The following is an 18549-nucleotide window of genomic DNA, read 5'->3' on the forward strand; positions in this document are numbered from 1 at the left end:
ATAAACTGCTCTCCTTTCCATAGATATGACAGATAAACTAGTCCTTGATTTTCTAATTTGCTTATAGTATTGTTTTTTATGTCTAAATCCTGTATCCATTTGGATCTTATCTTGGTAAAGGGTGTTAGGTGTTGGTCTAATCTAAGTTTCTTCCATACTAACTTCCAATTTTCCCAGCAGTTTTTATCAAAGAGAGAGTTTTTATCCCAATAGCTGGACTCTTTGGGTTTATCAAAAAGCAGATTGCTATAATTGTTTCCTGCTATTGCACCTAGTCTATTCCACTGGTCCACCACTCTGTTTCTTAGCCAATACCAAACAGTTTTGATGACATGCTTTATAATATAATTTTAGATCAGGGAGGGTTTAAACCCCCTTCTTTTGCACCTTTTTTCATTAAATCCCTGGAAATTCTTGACTTTTTATTTCTCCATATAAATTTACTTACAACTTTTTCCTAACTCATTAAAGTAATTTTTTTGGAATTTTGATTGGTAGGGCACTAAACAGATAGTTTAGTTTTGGTAGAATTGTCATTTTTATTATATTAGCTCTACCTATCCATGAGCAGTTGATATTTGCCCAGTTATTTAAATCTGATTTAATTTGTGTGAGAAGTGTTTTATAATTGTTTTCAAAACGTTTCTGAGTCTGTTTTGGCAAACAGACTTCCAGATATTTTATATTGTCTGAGGTTACTTTGAATCGGATTTCTCTTTCTTGCTCTTCCTGCTGTATCTTGCTAGACATATATAGAAAAGTTGAGGATTTATGAGGGTTTATTTTATATCCTGCAACTTTGCTAAAATTGGTAATTGTTTCCAGTAGTTTTTTGGATGATTTCTTGGGATTCTCTAGGTAGACCATCATGTCATCTGCAAAGAGTGAGAGTTGTGTATCATCCTTCCCAATTCTAATTCCTTCAATTTCTTTTTCCTCTCTAATTGCTGAAGCTAACATTTCTAATACGATATTGAATAGTAGTAGTGATAATGGGCATTCTTGTTTCACCCCTGATCTTATTGGGAATGCCTCTAGCCTCTCCCCATTGAATATAATGCTTGTCGATGGTTTCAGATAGATACTGCTAATTATTCTAAGGAACAGTCCAGTTATTCTTACACTCTCTAGTGTTTTTAGTAGGAATGGGTGCTGTATTTTGTCAAAACCTTTTTCAGCATCTACTGATATGATCATATGATTTCTGATAGGTTTGTTGTTGATATAATTGATTATACTAACAGTTTTCCTAATATTGAACCAACCCTGCATTCCTGGGATAAACCCTACTTGATCATAATGTATCCCAGTGATTACTTGTAATTGTTTTGCTGAGATTTTATTTAAGATTTTTGCATCTATATTCATCAGGGAGATAGGTCTATAATTTTCCTTCTATATTTGAACTCTTCCTGGTTTAGGTATGAGTACCATATTGGTTTCATAGAAAGAGTTAGGCAGAGTTCCATCTTCCCCTATTTTTCCAAAGAGTTTATGTAGAATTGGAACCAATTGTTCCTTAAATATTTGGTAGAATTCACTTGTGAATCCATCAGGCCCTGGAGATTTTTTCTTAGGGAGTTCAATGATGTACTAGATTTTAAAAGAAAGAAAATCAGCTAAGCAAAGCCAGCACACCTATTATGTTTAACTATATTTACAAGATTCCATTCCCATAGTGCTTTATCTCTGAATTGGAAGGAGGAAGGTAACTTTTCTCATTTCTTCTCTGGATCCCAGCTTGTAATTACACAGGATTCCATATCATTTTAGCCTTGTTACTGTTTACATTATAATCATTTTGTATATTGTTTCCTTGGTTCTGTTATGTCACTCTTCATCTTTCATATAAATCTTCTCATATTTCTTTGAATTTCTCATATTTATCATTTCTTATAACATAGTATTTCATTATATTTATGTAGCACAGTTATGTAACACCATTCCTTAGTCAGAGCTTATTTAGTCTCTTTCTACTTCTTTGCTACCACAAAGTAGTATTACTTTGTTTGTTTTGGTGTATATGAAACATTTCTTTTTGTTTTTGACTCACAGGGATTAATGTCTGGCAAAAAGATTTCCAGATCAAAGGACAGGGAATTTTAGTCAGTTTTTATCAAATTTCACATTTCTTTTCAGACTATTTGAACAGTCCATAATTTCATCAACATTATATTCATAAAACTATCTTCTCACAGCTCCTCTGATATTTACTATTTCCATCTTTCATCATTTTTGAGAGTTTCCTGTGTGTTGGGCAAAATGAGCATTATTTTGATTTGAATTTCTTTTAGTATAAGAGATGTCAAACAATATTATAGAGATATTAATCACTTGCATTTCTCTTAAGAACTCTTTGTTCATTGCTTCTACTCACTTATTCACTGAAATATGTTTTTTAGACTTAAATGTTTGTATTAATTACTTGTATATCTTGGATATCAGACTCTTCTTATAGATACTTCATGCAAAGTTTCTTTCCACTAATTGACAGTTTCCTTCTTGTCATGTGTGAATTGATTTTGTTTATGTAAATGCTTTTCAATTTCAAGTAATTTAAATTATCTGTTTTTTTTTTATCCTTTTCCCTATCCCTTGCTATGATAATAAAGCTGTCAAATGGTATGTGATAGAGTATTGGTCTTGGATTCAGGAAGGCCAGAATTCAAATCCTACTTTAAGAACTTAATATCTGTGTAACCTTGGGAAAATTCTTTAACCATTCTCAGTCTTAATTTCTCATCTGGAAAGTAGGTATAATACTAGCTTCTCTCTCTTAGATTGCTGTAGAGTATCATATGTAAAACACTTTGCTAACCTTAAGGTGATATATAAAGCTACCACTGTCATCATCATGAATACTTTGTTTATGTTTTTCTTTGCAAAATGTTGATCTAAACTTATTTTTGCCAAACTGATTCATTTTTAGCCTTTTTAAAATTGTGCCAAATGTATATTTTGTAAGGTAGTTGTGAAGAAAAAAGCAGTTAGCTTCATATGTATATATACATATATATATATATATATATATATGTATATATACATACATTCAAAAAATTTGTCCTTTCTTAAATTTCAGTGTCATCTTGTCAGAAAATAATAATTCCAGGGGCAGCTAGGTGGCGTAGTGGATAAAGCACTGGCCTTGGAGTCAGGAGTACCTGGGTTCAAATCTGGTCTCAGACATTTAATAATTACCTAGCTGTGTGGCCTTGGGCAAGCCACTTAACCCCATTTGCCTTGCCAAAAACCTAAACTAAAAACTACTACTACTACTACTACTAATAATAATAATAATTCCTCTCTTTACTTTTAGATGATTTTATTGAAGAGAACCTTAAAACTAGACTATTTTGTAAAATCATGTATTTTAAACCAAATGATTCAGTATAAATTCATTAATATATAGGAAATTTAATAAATAGATTGAAATATCACTATACAAATGGAGTTGCTTAATGCCTATATTTTAGAAATTAAAATCCTAATGCTGTTTACTGATGGGGAAATTAATCTCATTAAGTTTTCATTTCCTTATTTGCACAATGGAAATAATAATACGGTTCTTGCAAGGACCAAAGGAGATAATAAATTTAAAATGATTTTTCAAAGAATTATTTTTAAATATTCTGAGTTCCAAATTCTCTTCCTCTGGCCCTTCCCCCATCCATTTAGAAGGCAAGCAATATAAAATCAATTGTACATGTGAAGTCATGTAAAATATTTTTCCATATTAACCATGTTGCCAAAAAAAAGAGTAAGAAAAATAAAGTAAGTTTAAAAAGTATGCTTTTATCTGCATTCATATGTCACCAAAAATGTTTGTCTTCTATTTCAGGGGAAAAAATGAATATTTCTGGAGCTATTATATATATATATATATATATGCATATATATTCATATATATGCATATATATATATATATATATATATATATATATATATATATATACTTTTTTTGGCTCGTGGCTTTCAGGTGGTCCAATAATTCTTATTTCTTCTCTATCTGTTTCAAGATCAATTGTTTTTCAAATGAGATATTTCACATTTTCTTTTATTTTTTCATTCTTTTGACTTTGTTTTATTGTTTCTTCATGTCTCATGCAATCATTAGCTTCCTCTTACCCTATATGAAATTTTCTTCAGTGAGCTTTTGTTCTTTTTTCATTTTATCAATTCTAATTTTTAAGGAGTTATTTTCATCAATGAGGTTTTGTACTTATATCATTTGTCCAATTCTGTTTTTTTAAGATGTTATTTTCTAAAGTAGTTTTAGTGTCTCTTTTATCAAATTGACTTTTCATTTTCTTCCTTGTTCACTGTCATTTCTTTTCCTAATTTTTCCTCTTACTGCTTATTTTATTTTGAAAAGCATTTTTGAAAAAAAAAATCCCAGGAATTCTTATTTGATGTTTTCCATTTTGCACTTTTTCTTTGAGGCTTTTCTTATAACTGATTTCACTTTGTTGTTTTCTGAATTTGTTTCTTGATCTTCCCTTCCACTGTAGTTGCTTTTAATGGCCAGCTTCTTTTTAAAAATTATTTCCTTATTTTTCTAACCTATTTCTTGACTTTAGACTTAATGTTAAAGTTGAACTCTGTTCCCTTTGGTGGGAGGAGATTGTCTTAAGATTCAGACCTTTTTTAAAGTTACTGATTTTAGAGTTACTTCTGGGAGTTTGGAAGTTTTTGATGCTTCCAAGGAGATGTGATGCATGGAGCGGTATGGTATTGCTATGGTCCTTACCCAGGGAGGGACCCTGATCCCTTGTAGCTAGCTGAGAGTACCAGTGCTCCTTAGGGCCTTTGCTCAGTTGTGACTGAACAGCTTCTTCTCTGCCTGCCTCTTGGCTGAAGGCTTCCCAAACAACTACTGCTCTGATGTCATCAATTCCAAGCCCTATCTGTATCTGGTGTTGCTGCCACATACTAGCTTCCCCCCAATGTCTCAGACTTCTCCTTCTGACTTCTTTGTTATCTTGAACTGGAAAAATGTCTCATCCTGCTCTTTTGTTGTCCCTGATACTCCAGATTTTGATTTCAGATATTATTGTACATAAATATTTTAAATTATGGCTGGAGGGGAAGAAGAACTAGCCTGAGATGCTTCTTCTATTCTACCATCTTGGCTCTGCCTTGGAAGTTCTTATAAAATAATTTTTAAGGCATCTGTCAGAGTCAAGTGTTTTCACTTGTAGTCATTACTCAACGAAACTGCTTCTTACAATTGCAAAGTAAAATTAAAATATTTGATACTAACAGTACAATATATTTTGATCTTAAATAGACATGAAGGAAGTTACAAGCAAACACCATCTGGCTTTTAATTGTTTTACAGATGAAAACTGGGATGATGACCAGCTGCTTGGTTTTGAGCCATGCAATGAAAACCTTATCATGGGCTGCAACATTATCAATGGGAAATGCGAATGTGACACTATTCGAACCTGCAATAATCCCTTTGAGTTTCCAAGGCAGGATATGTGCCTTTCAGCCTTAAAGAGGATTGAAGGTAAGTACTTATTTTAGTCAATTTATAAAACTTTGCATTGTGTAGTTTTTTGGATGTTAGTATTTGACCTTGAAAAATCAGGCATGTAAGTGCTTTCAGAAATTAATGGCTCTTATAACTATAGATAAGGAGCATAATTGTGAGCAGGTTTTTGCAAAACACATTTATATGTATTTGTATATGTTCATAGGTATGAATATGTATGTGGATATGGGCATATGATGAAACTCTAGGTTTCTTGAAAAAGTGACTACGCCAGACTATGTACAACCAATTGATTTCACAAGTGGTGGTACAGAGATTAGCACCTGGTGCTGACAAAAAACTTTTTTTTTCTTTTGCAAAGAAAGAGCCTGAATAATTTCTCAGTAAGGGTTTGATTACTTGGAGAGAAATGATAGAGGTAAGAAATCAGTATGAGGTAAGGAGGAAAATAAGGCCAAGAATTCTTGCATCATTCATTCATATTTTAGACAATTAATAGGTGAGTTGGAAATCTTATTTGATTCTTGACAAAGTAATAACTTGAACTCTCTAACTTATAAGTGCTTCTCGGTCTAGAAAAGCAGAGTAAATTGGTAGATAGAGTGTTTATGAATTTAAGATAAAAAGGGTCAAAAAATTTCCTGTAGCCCACATAACCAAGGATAGGAGATATTTATCTCTGTAAATGAATAGAATTGAATATAATTTTAGAATTGAACAAGGCCTTAGAGATCATTTAGTCCTCTCTGCTTATGTACATATGAGGAGACTGAGGTCACAAAGAGAGTCAGAAACTCAAATGCAACTCTCTCATTTGACAGTTTATGAAACTGAAGTAATATGTCTGTGGTTGCAAAGTGTGTGAGTGATAGCATTAGAACTTGAACATTTGTCCTCAGCATCCTAATGGAGCACTCTTTCCATTGTGTCCTGACTTTGGGAAAAAGTAGCCATAACCAGTTTTTTTTTAAGTGCCTATTACCAGCTAAATGAATACTGCTTACTAAAAGATGTGGAAATGATCCCAGCCATTTAAGAGTTTTCAGAACGGTTAGAGACAAAATTGATATTATATATGAAGAAAAAAATAAGACTTTTATATACCTAATAATGTGATACAGACTCTGAGTGGGACCAGAGTTGAACGAAAGAGAGAGAGAGATCAATATGCAGTATAATAGTTGGGGAATGAAGGAGGTGAGAATTAAATTTGAGTGAATTAAATTGAGTACACATCAGGCATAAGGAATAGCATAAGCAAAAATATTGAGGAAAGAAGTATGTGGTAAAAGAAATTCACTTAAAAAGTGATAAGAGTTCTGCTGTGGTAGAAAGAGTAAAAATGAAAATTATGAGATTAATAAAAATATTGATAGCTAACATTTATATAACCTTATGTGCCCAGCATTGTGCTAAGTTTTTTACAATTAATATCATATTTATTCCTCAAAATAATCATGGGTATTATGTACTATTAATGTTCCAATTCTACAGATAATGAAACTGAGGCAAACAGAGGTTAAGTGACTCGCTCAGGATCACAAAACTTAGCAAGGTTCTGAGTTCAGATTTGAATTCAGATCTTTCTGACTCTGGGACAACTTAGAATTCCTAACAGATACGATATGAAGGAGAATAAATCATTCTAAGATTTCCAATTTGAAAGAATAGAAGAATTATAAAACTAATGATAGGAATGAAGGATATCTATTAATAAAACAGATCATATATACCATTGTTTTGAGATTTTTCCTCACTGGATATGGATATCAACTCATTTGAGCATTCTTAAAGTTTGTATATTTGGAAATAAAGAATTACTTGAAATTTTTTTAAATAGGAGTAAGCTGAGGTAAAGAACCATTTACTGAGTGCTCAGGGATTTCATGTAATGAAAAGGAGAAGAATCAGCAAAAATCAATAGTTAATAGAGGACAATGGAATGAAGTATTTAAAGGCTTATAAACTTTTAAGGCAAATGGGGTTAAGTGGCCTGCCCAAAGCCACACAGCTAGGTAATTATTAAATGTCTGGGATCGGATTTGAACCCAGGTATTCCTGACTCCAGGGCCAGTGCTTTATCCACTGTGCCACCTAGCTGCCCCTCACCTATTTCTTTATTGGTATTTTGTTCTAACAGTTTTGTTTACATAAAAAATTGTTTTGAAAAGCTATTTGTTGACTAAAATCTGTTCTGTTATATATCATAATAATTAATTTCCAGGATAGTTATGGAACTGACCAGTATCACTGAAGGGCTTCTAGTTCCCATTTTTTGAGATTTATATGGTATTGAAGTAGAGGACTAAGGAAGTACCTGGGAATTAGAAAAGATTCAGCTTCTTACTTTATACTTTTTTGGCAGAAGGGAAATGGATCAGCCCTTATTATTACTTAATTGCTTGCTTGAAGGCCTTTGCTTCTCAAACACTAGAAAATTGACAACAAAATCAGTTTGTGCCCGGGACAAGAGAGATATCTATTTCTTATTGAGTATGTATATATAATTTTCCTCTTTGAATTCATTTAAATATGTGAGGTTCAGATGTTGACTGACCCTCCTCCCTTATTTCCTCTTCACAGTAAAAGCTTTTCCTTGTGTATCTTTTTTATGTAAGATAGTTTCCCCCATTCTTTTGCTTCTTTCCCCCTTTTCTCAGGGTAGACTTTTTTCCAACCTGCTCTTTTTTTGTGTGATCATCCCAAGATAAATGATTCTTTTGTCTATATAGATTCCTTCTAATAGCTCTTATAATGATAAAGTTCTTGGAAATCATGTATATTATCTTCATATATATATATAAATGTTAAAATGTTTAACCTTAGTAAGTTATATATGATTTCTTTTTTGTGTTTATTTATACTTCTCTTGAGTTTATTTTTAATGCCACATTTTTCTATTTAACTCTTGTCTTTCTATCAGGATTATTTGAAAGTCCTTTGTTTCATTAAATATAAACTTTTCCCCCAAAGGATTATACTGAGTTATTCTTGGTTGTCATCCTAACTCCTTTAACTTCTGTAATATTATATTCTAAGACCTTCACTCCTTTTACATAGTAGTTGCTAAATCTTGCATGATCCTGACTATGGTATCTGAATACTTTTATAAGCTGCTTGCTATATTTTCTACTTGACTTGGGAGATCCGGAACTTGGGTTACAATATTCCTGGGAATTTTCAATCTCTTTCAGGTGGTGGTCAGTGGATTCTTTCATTTTCTGTTTTACCCTCAGAATCTAAAATATTGGGACAGTTTTCCTTGATAGTTTCTTGAAATATTGTATTTGCTTAATGTTTTTTTTTCCATGACTTTCATGTTCCACTGTATAATAATTCTTCAGTTATTTCTCCCTGATCTACTTTCCAGGTCAGTTGGTTTTCCAATCAGATGTTTCACATTTTTTTCTTTAAAAAATTTTTCTTTTTCCTTTGTCTCAATTTTTTTTTTGGTCTCATGGATTTATAATTGAGAAATATTGAGGAATTTTTCTATTTATTACATAATTTAAAATTGTTATTTAATATTAACCATATTTTAATCCAGCATCATCACAATAAATAATATTAAATTTATTAAATAATTAAGTTAAATAATTAAGGAATTATTCTTGTCAATGGGTTTTTGTACTTTTTCTATTCCAGCAATTCTGCTTTTTGAAGCGTTCTTTAAAAAATACACTTTTGTCCTCTTTTTACATTTGACAATTTCTGGTTTTTATGGATTTCTAGTCTTCTGTGAATTTTTCTATTTGGCTTATTCTACTTTTTTTTAGGTTTTTCTAATGCAAATGGGGTTAAGTGGCTTGACCAGGGCCACACAGCTAGGTGATCATTAAATGTATGAGGCTGGATTTGAACTCAGGTACTCCTGACTCCTGGTCTGGTGCTCTATCCACTGCATCACCTAGCCCCCCCTTTATTCTGCTTTTTTAAGGAATTCTTTTCTCCAGTAAATTTTTATACCTTCATGGCTATTTTTTCAGTTCTGGTTTTCAAGGTGTTATTTTATTTTCTTCATTATTGTTTGTGTCTCTTTTGCCAAGTTGTTAATTCTGTTTGCATTTTTTAAAATCATTCTGGTTTCTTTTACCAAATTTGAAATATTTGGGAAATATTTCAGTAGTAACAAGAACTGACTAGAAATGACAAAATATTTCAGTAGTTACTAGAACCTCCTTGAAAACATGAGTTTCCAACTCTGCTTCTACACATAACCCTAAATAGGAACTCATACGGAAATATTTTATATTATTTCCATAATTGTTATTGTACATGATATTTATGCAGTAATGTTAATTGTTAACAATGTAGGCAAATAAATTGTCTTAATTACTACCAAAACTTGTAAAATGCTATTGTCTGTGGATTGGCCACAGTCTGACCCTTGTGATGAAGTATCTTTTTCTTTGCTTAAATATGGAAGAGCACACTTTGCAGAAACAGTTTTTAAAAATTAATTGCACCTCTCAAATGGCTTTGACAAGGCATGTCAAACTGCCTTGCTTTAAAGTACTAATATAAGCTGTGGTTTAATTATATGGCTTTTTACTCTTTTCCCCAAATAAACATTCAAAGAAATTAATCCTACAGAGCATTACTTGTTAACCATGTATAATACTTAAGTGTTCAATGAATAGAGAAAATCCCTGAGATTTTGAACAATGATGATTTAGTGTAATTTAAATATATATCATATATGCATATATATCTATATATAAATATATATTTTATATATATATATATATATATATATATATAGCACTTTGATTATATTTTTCCTGATGTTTGTAGTGATTTACCGTCTCTAAATGTACTGATATGTAATTTAGGTTAAATTAACATTCTGCCCCTCAGTTTCTCCATTTGGAGGAATTAATTAATCTAATAATAGAAATGTTACAACCTGCTCACTACATTGATATAATATCTTAATTTATAGAATTTTAGATATATGCATATATATATATGAATTAAATATTGTCACCAGAGAGAGAGAGAGAGAGAGAGAGAGAGAGAGAGAGTGTGTGTGTGTGTGTGTGTGTGTGTGTGTGTGTAGATCTATTACTAAGACATGGATAATTTATTATTGTGTGTATATATATATATATATATATATATATGATTTGATAAATATATCTATCAAATCTTGTCCCCCAAAATGTAACTAGTGCACATGAATACACATAAAAAATTCTAATGGATTTAAATATAACCTTTAATGAAGATTTTGTTATTTTTTCCTCCTTTTCTACTGATAGTATTATAAAGAGCTTCCATTCTAATTTTTTTATTTTAAGTGATTTGATACATAATTAATGTTTGGATAAGTATTTTAGAATTTTTGGAAGACTCGTAGGCACTCTGAATTACTATTATTATAAAGATTGTTATGTAAGAGGTATTTATCTGAAAAATGACAATCCACTATATTATTATTATTATTATTATTATTATTATTATTATTATTATTACTATTTATTATTCATGTGATGGGAGTCAATAGCTTCATTGATATAAGAAAATATAGTTTAAAGTTTTAGAATTTTCATATATGGAATTTCATAAAGATAGTAATTTGCTTCATTAAAATTGATCATATTTGTTGGACACTATAGCATAAAGCAGTACTGCAAATATTAATGAGTTAATTTTGCTTTAACTCTTTATGGTAGAGTAGTTGAAAGAAATAGTGAATAGAGAACTAGATGACTGCATAATTTGCTTAATTTCTCAGAGCTCTAGAAATTAAAAAATCTAGGAGAGCTGTAGACTTTATATAGCAAAAAGAAAAAGAAAAAAAGAAAAGAAAAAAGAAAAAGAAAAAAGGCATCCAGGAGAATTTTACTGAAACAACTGCCCTAGTCCAAAGGGAAGGAAATTAGCACCTTTAACCTAGTTTCATTACTTGGGGGTAATAGATGAAAGTTAATAAGGAGAAAACAGGATCTCATTCTACTTGTTTGTGTCATTCAGCACAATCTGGTAACTTCCTCTTTTCTGTCAGTCACAGAACATATACTCAGAAATTAATGGAGGTATAGTTTGGGGTTTCAGTTTATATTTTTATATCAAGTCACTTGTGCATCAGCATCTACTCTGCCCTCTCCCTTTGTTACTAGAGATAATTAAGATTTGATCATGTTTCATAGTTTTATTTTCTTTTTAGGCATCTATAAATAAGTGATTTTATGTTTCCTTAGGTTTTTGCAAGGCAGTGGGTTAAGTGATTTGCCCAAGGTCACACAGCTAGGTAATTAGTAAGTGTCTGAGGTCAGGTTTGAACTCAGGTCCTTCTGACTCCAGGGCTGGTGCTCTATTCACTGTGCTGCCTACCTACCCCCTAAATAAGTGATTTTAAAACCTGAAAATATGTCATTTTAATTTATGTTATATGTAAAATTCTGTATGTGAATTTATTTGATTTTATATGATTAGGCTTTGTGCTTCAGGTTGGCCATTGGACCAACTTGCAGGCCTGTTGCATAAAGAGTTTAAAGATAGCCTTTTTTTGGGGGGGGGGGGTTGTGTCCTTAAAGGAATTTTTAAAAATCATTGTTGTTTTGATATCCTTTAAACTGGTACAGGAAGAAAAATGACTCCTGAAAAGAGGAAACCAGTTTCAAATATCTGGGAAATAAAAACAGGAAATCCAGGGAACTTGGCATAAGCTCAGGTGGGGAGGAGCAGTTGGTTTAGCAGTTATCGCTGCCGATTATTACTAAAAGTGATGCTGTGACCTTGAAGTTGTTCTGATTTTTCTTGCTTCTTAGAAGTTGCTGATTGCTGAGGCTGAGAAAAGATTTTCCACAAAAACATAACTTTTTCTCCCTGCCTTGAATAGATTTGAAATATTTTTTGTTACTGAAAAATTTCTCTGACATCTATTTATTGTGCATTTACTATGTTACATGCAAGGCACTATGCTGTCTTCTTCAGTTGTTCAAAAAAGAGAAAGGATTTAGTTTCTACCCTCAAAGAGCTTATGTTTTACTTAGGAGAAATGTACACAGAAAAGTAACCTTAAAGTTAATACTTCGTGTTTTAGGCAGTTTTAGGGAATCCCTACCTAAAATCAGTTGTCAGTAGGTTGAGCTTTTAGAGAGGAGGGACTGTCTTTTACTTTAGTGCCTGGAGTATATAGTAGGTATTTAATAAATGCTTAGTGACTGCCATGCACACCCATTATATACATTTGATGATAAACAATGCTGGTACAAGGCAAAAATTGTCTTCAGTGTCTCTAAGCCTTTCCTGTCTTTTTGGCTACTTCTTTACCCAAGGTGATAGAGTCAACTAGGTGGGTGGTACAGTGGCTAGACCACAGGTCTGGGATTTGGAACACCCCAGGTTTCAATCCAGTCAGATCACTAACTCTGTGATCCTGGGCAAGTTACTTAACCTCTTCTATCTGCCTCTGTTTCTTCAACTATAAAATGGGGGGGGGTAGTGATAACACAGGGTCTTGTGATGATCAAATGGTGATAATGTTTATACAAAGTACTTAGTACTGTGTCTGGCTGACAACATAATAGGTTCTTAATACATATTTGTTTCCTTCCTTCTATTTCAGGAGTCCACTGCATTCTGCTACTCTAAATTTTCATTCTCCTGTCAGAGACTTAATACTATCTCTTACAGTCTTGCATAGATTGATTATATTTTTTTGCTCTCTTACCTCAACCAGCATTTTTATTTCACCATTAGAAATCAAGATTTTAAATGCCAACTGTAGTGTCTTCTTAATTGAATTTTAGGCATCAGTCAGCAGTTGGGGAAGATTGGAGAAGGATATGTCAAGAGAGTTCTACTTTTAGTGGTGTTTCAGCCCCAGGCTGACCCCTATCCTCCTGATCACCTGACTATAGATTCTCAGAGTTGGTGGGGCTTCTGAGGCCCTCTGAAATAATCTGTGCCTTAATGAGAATACCCTATACCACATGCCCAAAATGTGAGTACTTCTTACTCTTTGCCTGAGGAAAAGGGCCCCCCCTCTGGTAAGGAGGTAATTAACAACCTCCTCAGGCAGCTCATTCCACTTGGGTCAGCTCAGATTGTCAGGAAGATTTTTCCTCATATCAGCCTAAATGTGTTTCTTTAAGATTTTGCTCTGTAGGACTAAGTGAAATAAATCTAATTCTTCTTCCACTTGAGAGCCTTTAATATTACTTGAAAATAATTATTGTATCATGCCTGTATCTCTTTTCTCCAGATAAAATATCTTTGGAGAATTAAGAAACATTTTCATTGAAAAAGAATTTATTGCACTCCTACTATGTGCAGAGGCAGTATGGAAAAGTGAATAAAGAGCAAGCTTGAAAGGGACAAAGGCCTGGAGGATCATAGCCTACCTCTGACACATATTGGCTAAGTGATCCTGGGCAAGACCCAACCTTTTGATGTCCTGGGCAACTCACCAAGATTCTTTTTTACTTATTTATTTGTTTGTTTGTTTGCTTAGTTACTTATTTTTCCATCACATGCAGTGGTAGTTTTCAACAATCATTTTTTGCAAGGTTTTGAGTTTCATATTTTTCTTCCTCTCTTCCTTCTTTCCCCATCCCTGACAGAAAGCAATCTAATAAAGGCTATACATGTATAACTGTGCTAAACATATAACCATATTAATCATGTTGGCTTACCAAGATTCTTAAGTTAAAGAGCAAGGGTTAATCTGGATGGGTAGAGGGAGTTTCCTCACATGGGAGTTTACCATATCAATGAAATCATAGATCCTTTTCCCATCTTTGTCTCTGTTGGTTCCCATCTTTGTCTCTGTTGGTATCAATGTGTTCGAGGGAGACACTGTCCTAGGAACTTTGGCTACAGAAACCAAAAAGAAGCATTTTGGGCAAATAAGCATATTTGAAATATCAGGATAGGGATGGGAGTCATGATTTTAATGGTAGAAGGAGATCCTGGGAAAGACTTCTTTCTACTAGAAAGGTAAGAGCCTTTTCTGAAAAATATAATCTTTTAGAGTGTTGGTTAGAATAATGCAGTCAAGCTCAGCTGGAGCCTGGGGCCACTAAATTATACATGTATAACTACATGGACCCGTGGGTACATATTGACTTAGAAAACCATATGTTAACATTATCTAAACTTTATTGTATTTTTAATTTGTTTTGTTAAATATTTACCAAATACATTTTAATCTGGTTGTGCTGCCCTCAGAAATATTGTAAACCTCATTGAACTACAAGGCAACTGTTGGACACCTCTGGCCTAGAGCATTGAAAGACTAATTGGTCTGTCCAAGAATCACACAGCCAGTATGTGTCAGAGACTGGACGTGAACTCAGGCCTTCCTAGTTCTAAGTCCAGCTCTCTTTCCTCTATGCTAAACAAAATGTTTATGGAATAAAAATAATTTTGGAAGAGGGTAGAAATATTAACAACTAGGGGCAAAAGTCTCTTCCAACTCTGAAAATGATTCTGTGAGACAATCAAGAAAGATCTCTCTGTGGTGTTCCCTGATCTATGCTTGTTTAGAAGCTGGGGATACTGTAGGACAAAGGCAAAGGACAATCTAGGCAAAGGACTAGCCTGTGCAAGAGCACAAAGGAGGCTCTGTGGAAGGCACTTTACTAAGCACTGGGGATAAAAATTAGAATAAGAGACAGTCCTGCCCTCAAAGAACTTACCATCTCCTTGGGCAAGACAATGTCTAAAAGGAAGCTGAAGCTAAAAGTGAGGGTGGGGAAGGTGCCCTGGAGCCAGGGTTCCATGGAGTCCAGCTAGGCAGAACTACCAAAGGGAAAGGCATTTGGAAGTGTTTACTGCTCCTCTCTTTAGCCCTCCAATCAGAAGGAACATAGAACAATCTAGAAGTTGGGGTCAAATTGTATAGGACTTTTTTTTTTTTTTTAGTTTTTTACAAGGCAATGGTGTTAAGTGGCTTGCCCAAGGCCACACAGCTAGGTAATTATTAAGTGTCTGAGGCTGGATTTGAACTCAGGTACTCCTGACTCTAGGGCCGGTGATCTATCCACTGCGCCACCTAGCCACCCCTGCATAGGACTTTAAATGCTAAGTCCAGGAGTTTGTATTTTTGCTAAACAGAATAGGCAACTAACCAAGCGTCTTGAACAAGGAGTGATAAAGCCATCATTTAATATGGTATTTTAAAAGTTTACAAAGACTTCACAAGCATGATTTCACATTATCTTCTTAATAACCCTGCTGTAATTATCCTCATTTTTATAGGTGAGAAAACTGAGGCAAACAGGGGTTAGGTGACATGTCCAGGGGTCACACAGCTAATAAGTTTCTGAGGGTGAATTTGAACTTGGGTCTTCCTGACTCCAGATCCACTTATCAATTTGGCATCTGTTGAGAATAGGTTAGAGAAGGAGATTGGAGGCAGGGCAAACAAATAAAAGGCTATGACAGTGGTATGTAAACTACAGTAATGTTTATATGAGAGGAGACAGATACAAGAACTATTTTGAAGGTAAGAATTGATAGGACTTAGCACCTGATTAGGCACAGGGAATGACCTTCTTATGGTAGGATCTAGGCAGTGAGCCTGGGTTTGACCCAATTGCTGTTGGAGGCATATTTCTACTTGGCAACCAGGGCTTGGGACCTCTGCACCTGGTCAGGAACAGAAACCCAGCTTGCTTCACTCCAATTCTTCTTTCATTCTATATTCTCACTATGATATCCTTTTTTCTCTCCTCTATCCAAGCATAGATTGAGATCTTCCTACAACTTTCTCCAAACTGAACCTAATGCATACTAAACACTGATTCAACAGATGTGTGACTGCCAGATGCATATTTTGTATATTCTCAGACATTTTACGATATCTTAGTTAATATGTAACATTTATTCCATAACTGACCTTCTGAGTCACAACCCAATGCTGTTGCTTTGATGTTTTTCCCTATTCTTCTTTCTAAAGTTAAGTTGCCTTTTTTTGGATCTTCATTGTGTGTATACACTTTGTCTCCCCCTAATAGAATATAAATAGAGCAGCAGAGACTCTAATTTTTATCTTTTTCAGTATTTTCAGAGCCTAGTATAGTACTGTAGGTGCTAAATAAATACTGGTTGATTCATTTAAAATAGTATTATTGACAAAAGAAGTGTGACATAAAATCCTTTACTTGAGGTGTCAATATAATTGGAGGTTATAAAATTGCATTCCTCTTGAAATGAAATTTTTTTCTCTAGTTCATACTGACTCTCCCCCTCTACTCTAACTCTGCCCCACCCTTGCCCTAGGGTAAATTGGCAAGAATTGTCATGTTTCAGAATTGAAATATTTCCTCCTGACTTCTCTGTAGCCATCATTCTTTTAACTATGGCATGTTCTGTTTGATTAGAGTGAGTTAATATCCACTTTGTGTTGATTCATCTAAAGCTGGGGATTTGACTTGAACCATATAAGGCATTTTCATAAAGGGTTACATCCTGCTTTTGAATAGCAGTCTGTATTAATTTGAAGCTTTCTGCATCAGTAGGAAATTAAGTGGTGCCCTTAGCATGGAAAGAGAGAACAGAATTTAACACATTCATCTACACAAAATGAATTGATTTTTGATTTTTTTTTGGAAAAAGCTAGAATTTTCCTCTAAGTCAAAGATGTAATATTCTGTTAGGTTTTTTTTTCTAGCTGACAACTTCCTAGTTTTCTTGCACTTCATTTTTCTTTTATCAGTTACTGGGAGTTTTGTTGTTGTTGTTGTTGTGGTTTTTTTAATTTCCCGAAAAAGCAACTTAAGTGCTTGCTCCTTATCAGTACCCACTCTTTTCCTGTTCCAGTAACAAAAGAACAATAGTGGAATTTGATAATGTTAAAAAATTTATATTTCTTATAGTTAAAATGCTCGTATATATGTCTGTAGAGAGCCTCTTACAAATAGAGGGAAGTTATATCTTTGTGTCTTAATAAAAATAAGAAAAATGTCAAGTTAATTCTTTATATATTTCCCCCCCCCAACTTTGAAGGCTATTTTTCTCTTTATTACTTCATTTCATGAAATATTTTGGGACATCTGCAATGCACTGTGCTAAGTTCTCTGGCAGCAGGGCTGCCAATTGGCAGGTATTTAACTGGCTTGGCTGGTGTTTTATCACAGTAGTTGGTTACTTCTTACTGATATGTGGTGTTACAGTTGTTTTGGGGGGGTTTTGATTTTGGTAACCCTATATGGGGGATTGAGAGATAAGAAAGACTACCGTTTAGCATTCCTGAACCTCCGAGAGTTTAGAAAGAATGGTGCTTATTGCCACACTAAACTATTTTAACTTATTTTTACAATAGATTCTTTGATTTTTTTATTTGTGTTGTCTAGAATTATTGTTTTTACTATTTTTTATACAATAAGGACTAAGGACTCTACTACATGGATTTTTTGGTAAAATTTAGAGATATTTTCAATCCAGAAGGTATAATTTTGCAACTGTGGGAATGGAAGTACCCTTGTACAATCGGATTTCAAGGCAGTGGCTTTTTTAATCTTTAAAACTAAATAGAGCCAAAATGTTGTTCTGTGTTTTGACTGTGTCCTCAAAGAAAATCAGTCTTTCTTTTTTTCTTCAATAAAATAAAATCTAAAAAATAGTAATTTTATCTGACCTAACCAAAAGTAACTTCAAGAATGGCTTCAAACACTTCATAAATAATATTTAAAACAACATTTGTCCCTGTGTGGGGGAAAATCAGGTATGATCCTTTTAAGTTTACATGTTTATCAGTGCCCTTTGAAATTCTGATTAACCTCACTAATTACAGTAGACCCTTTGTGCATTTAGCCAGGTCTTAAAAAGTTTTATTAATATTATGCTGGTCCAAGACTTTGCTTGTGTTTTTTTTTTCCCCCAAGTAAAGTCATGTTTCTTTAGTTACATCCTCATAGAACTGATTTATCAAAACACAAAAAAAACTAAATAATTAAGGTAAAATCACTTGTTGAAACCTCTTTAATTGCTTTATTGAACTTTCGGAGATCTCAGGTGCTTAATGGTGACAAATAGCTACAAAAACTACTAGAGAGAATTTTTAGTTATTTCTGTTGTGTTTGCAATTCCTTTTGGAGCAA

At 33.3% G+C, this 18549-nt stretch overlaps 1 protein-coding gene across 4 annotated transcripts in view; it reads left to right on the top strand.

Annotated features, from left to right (window-relative positions):
• CRIM1 (cysteine rich transmembrane BMP regulator 1) overlaps positions 1-18549 on the top strand; it is a 241272-nt gene that overhangs the window by 53268 nt on the left and 169455 nt on the right. For all 4 annotated transcript variants that reach the window (XM_074209689.1, XM_074209690.1, XM_074209692.1 and 1 more), the window contains exon 2: positions 5339-5512. In XM_074209689.1, coding sequence (XP_074065790.1) covers positions 5339-5512 — 174 coding nt within the window. The remainder of the gene's footprint in view (positions 1-5338; positions 5513-18549) is intronic.

This window comes from Macrotis lagotis, chromosome 1 (assembly GCF_037893015.1).
Source record: "Macrotis lagotis isolate mMagLag1 chromosome 1, bilby.v1.9.chrom.fasta, whole genome shotgun sequence".
Lineage (NCBI taxonomy): Eukaryota > Metazoa > Chordata > Mammalia > Peramelemorphia > Peramelidae > Macrotis > Macrotis lagotis.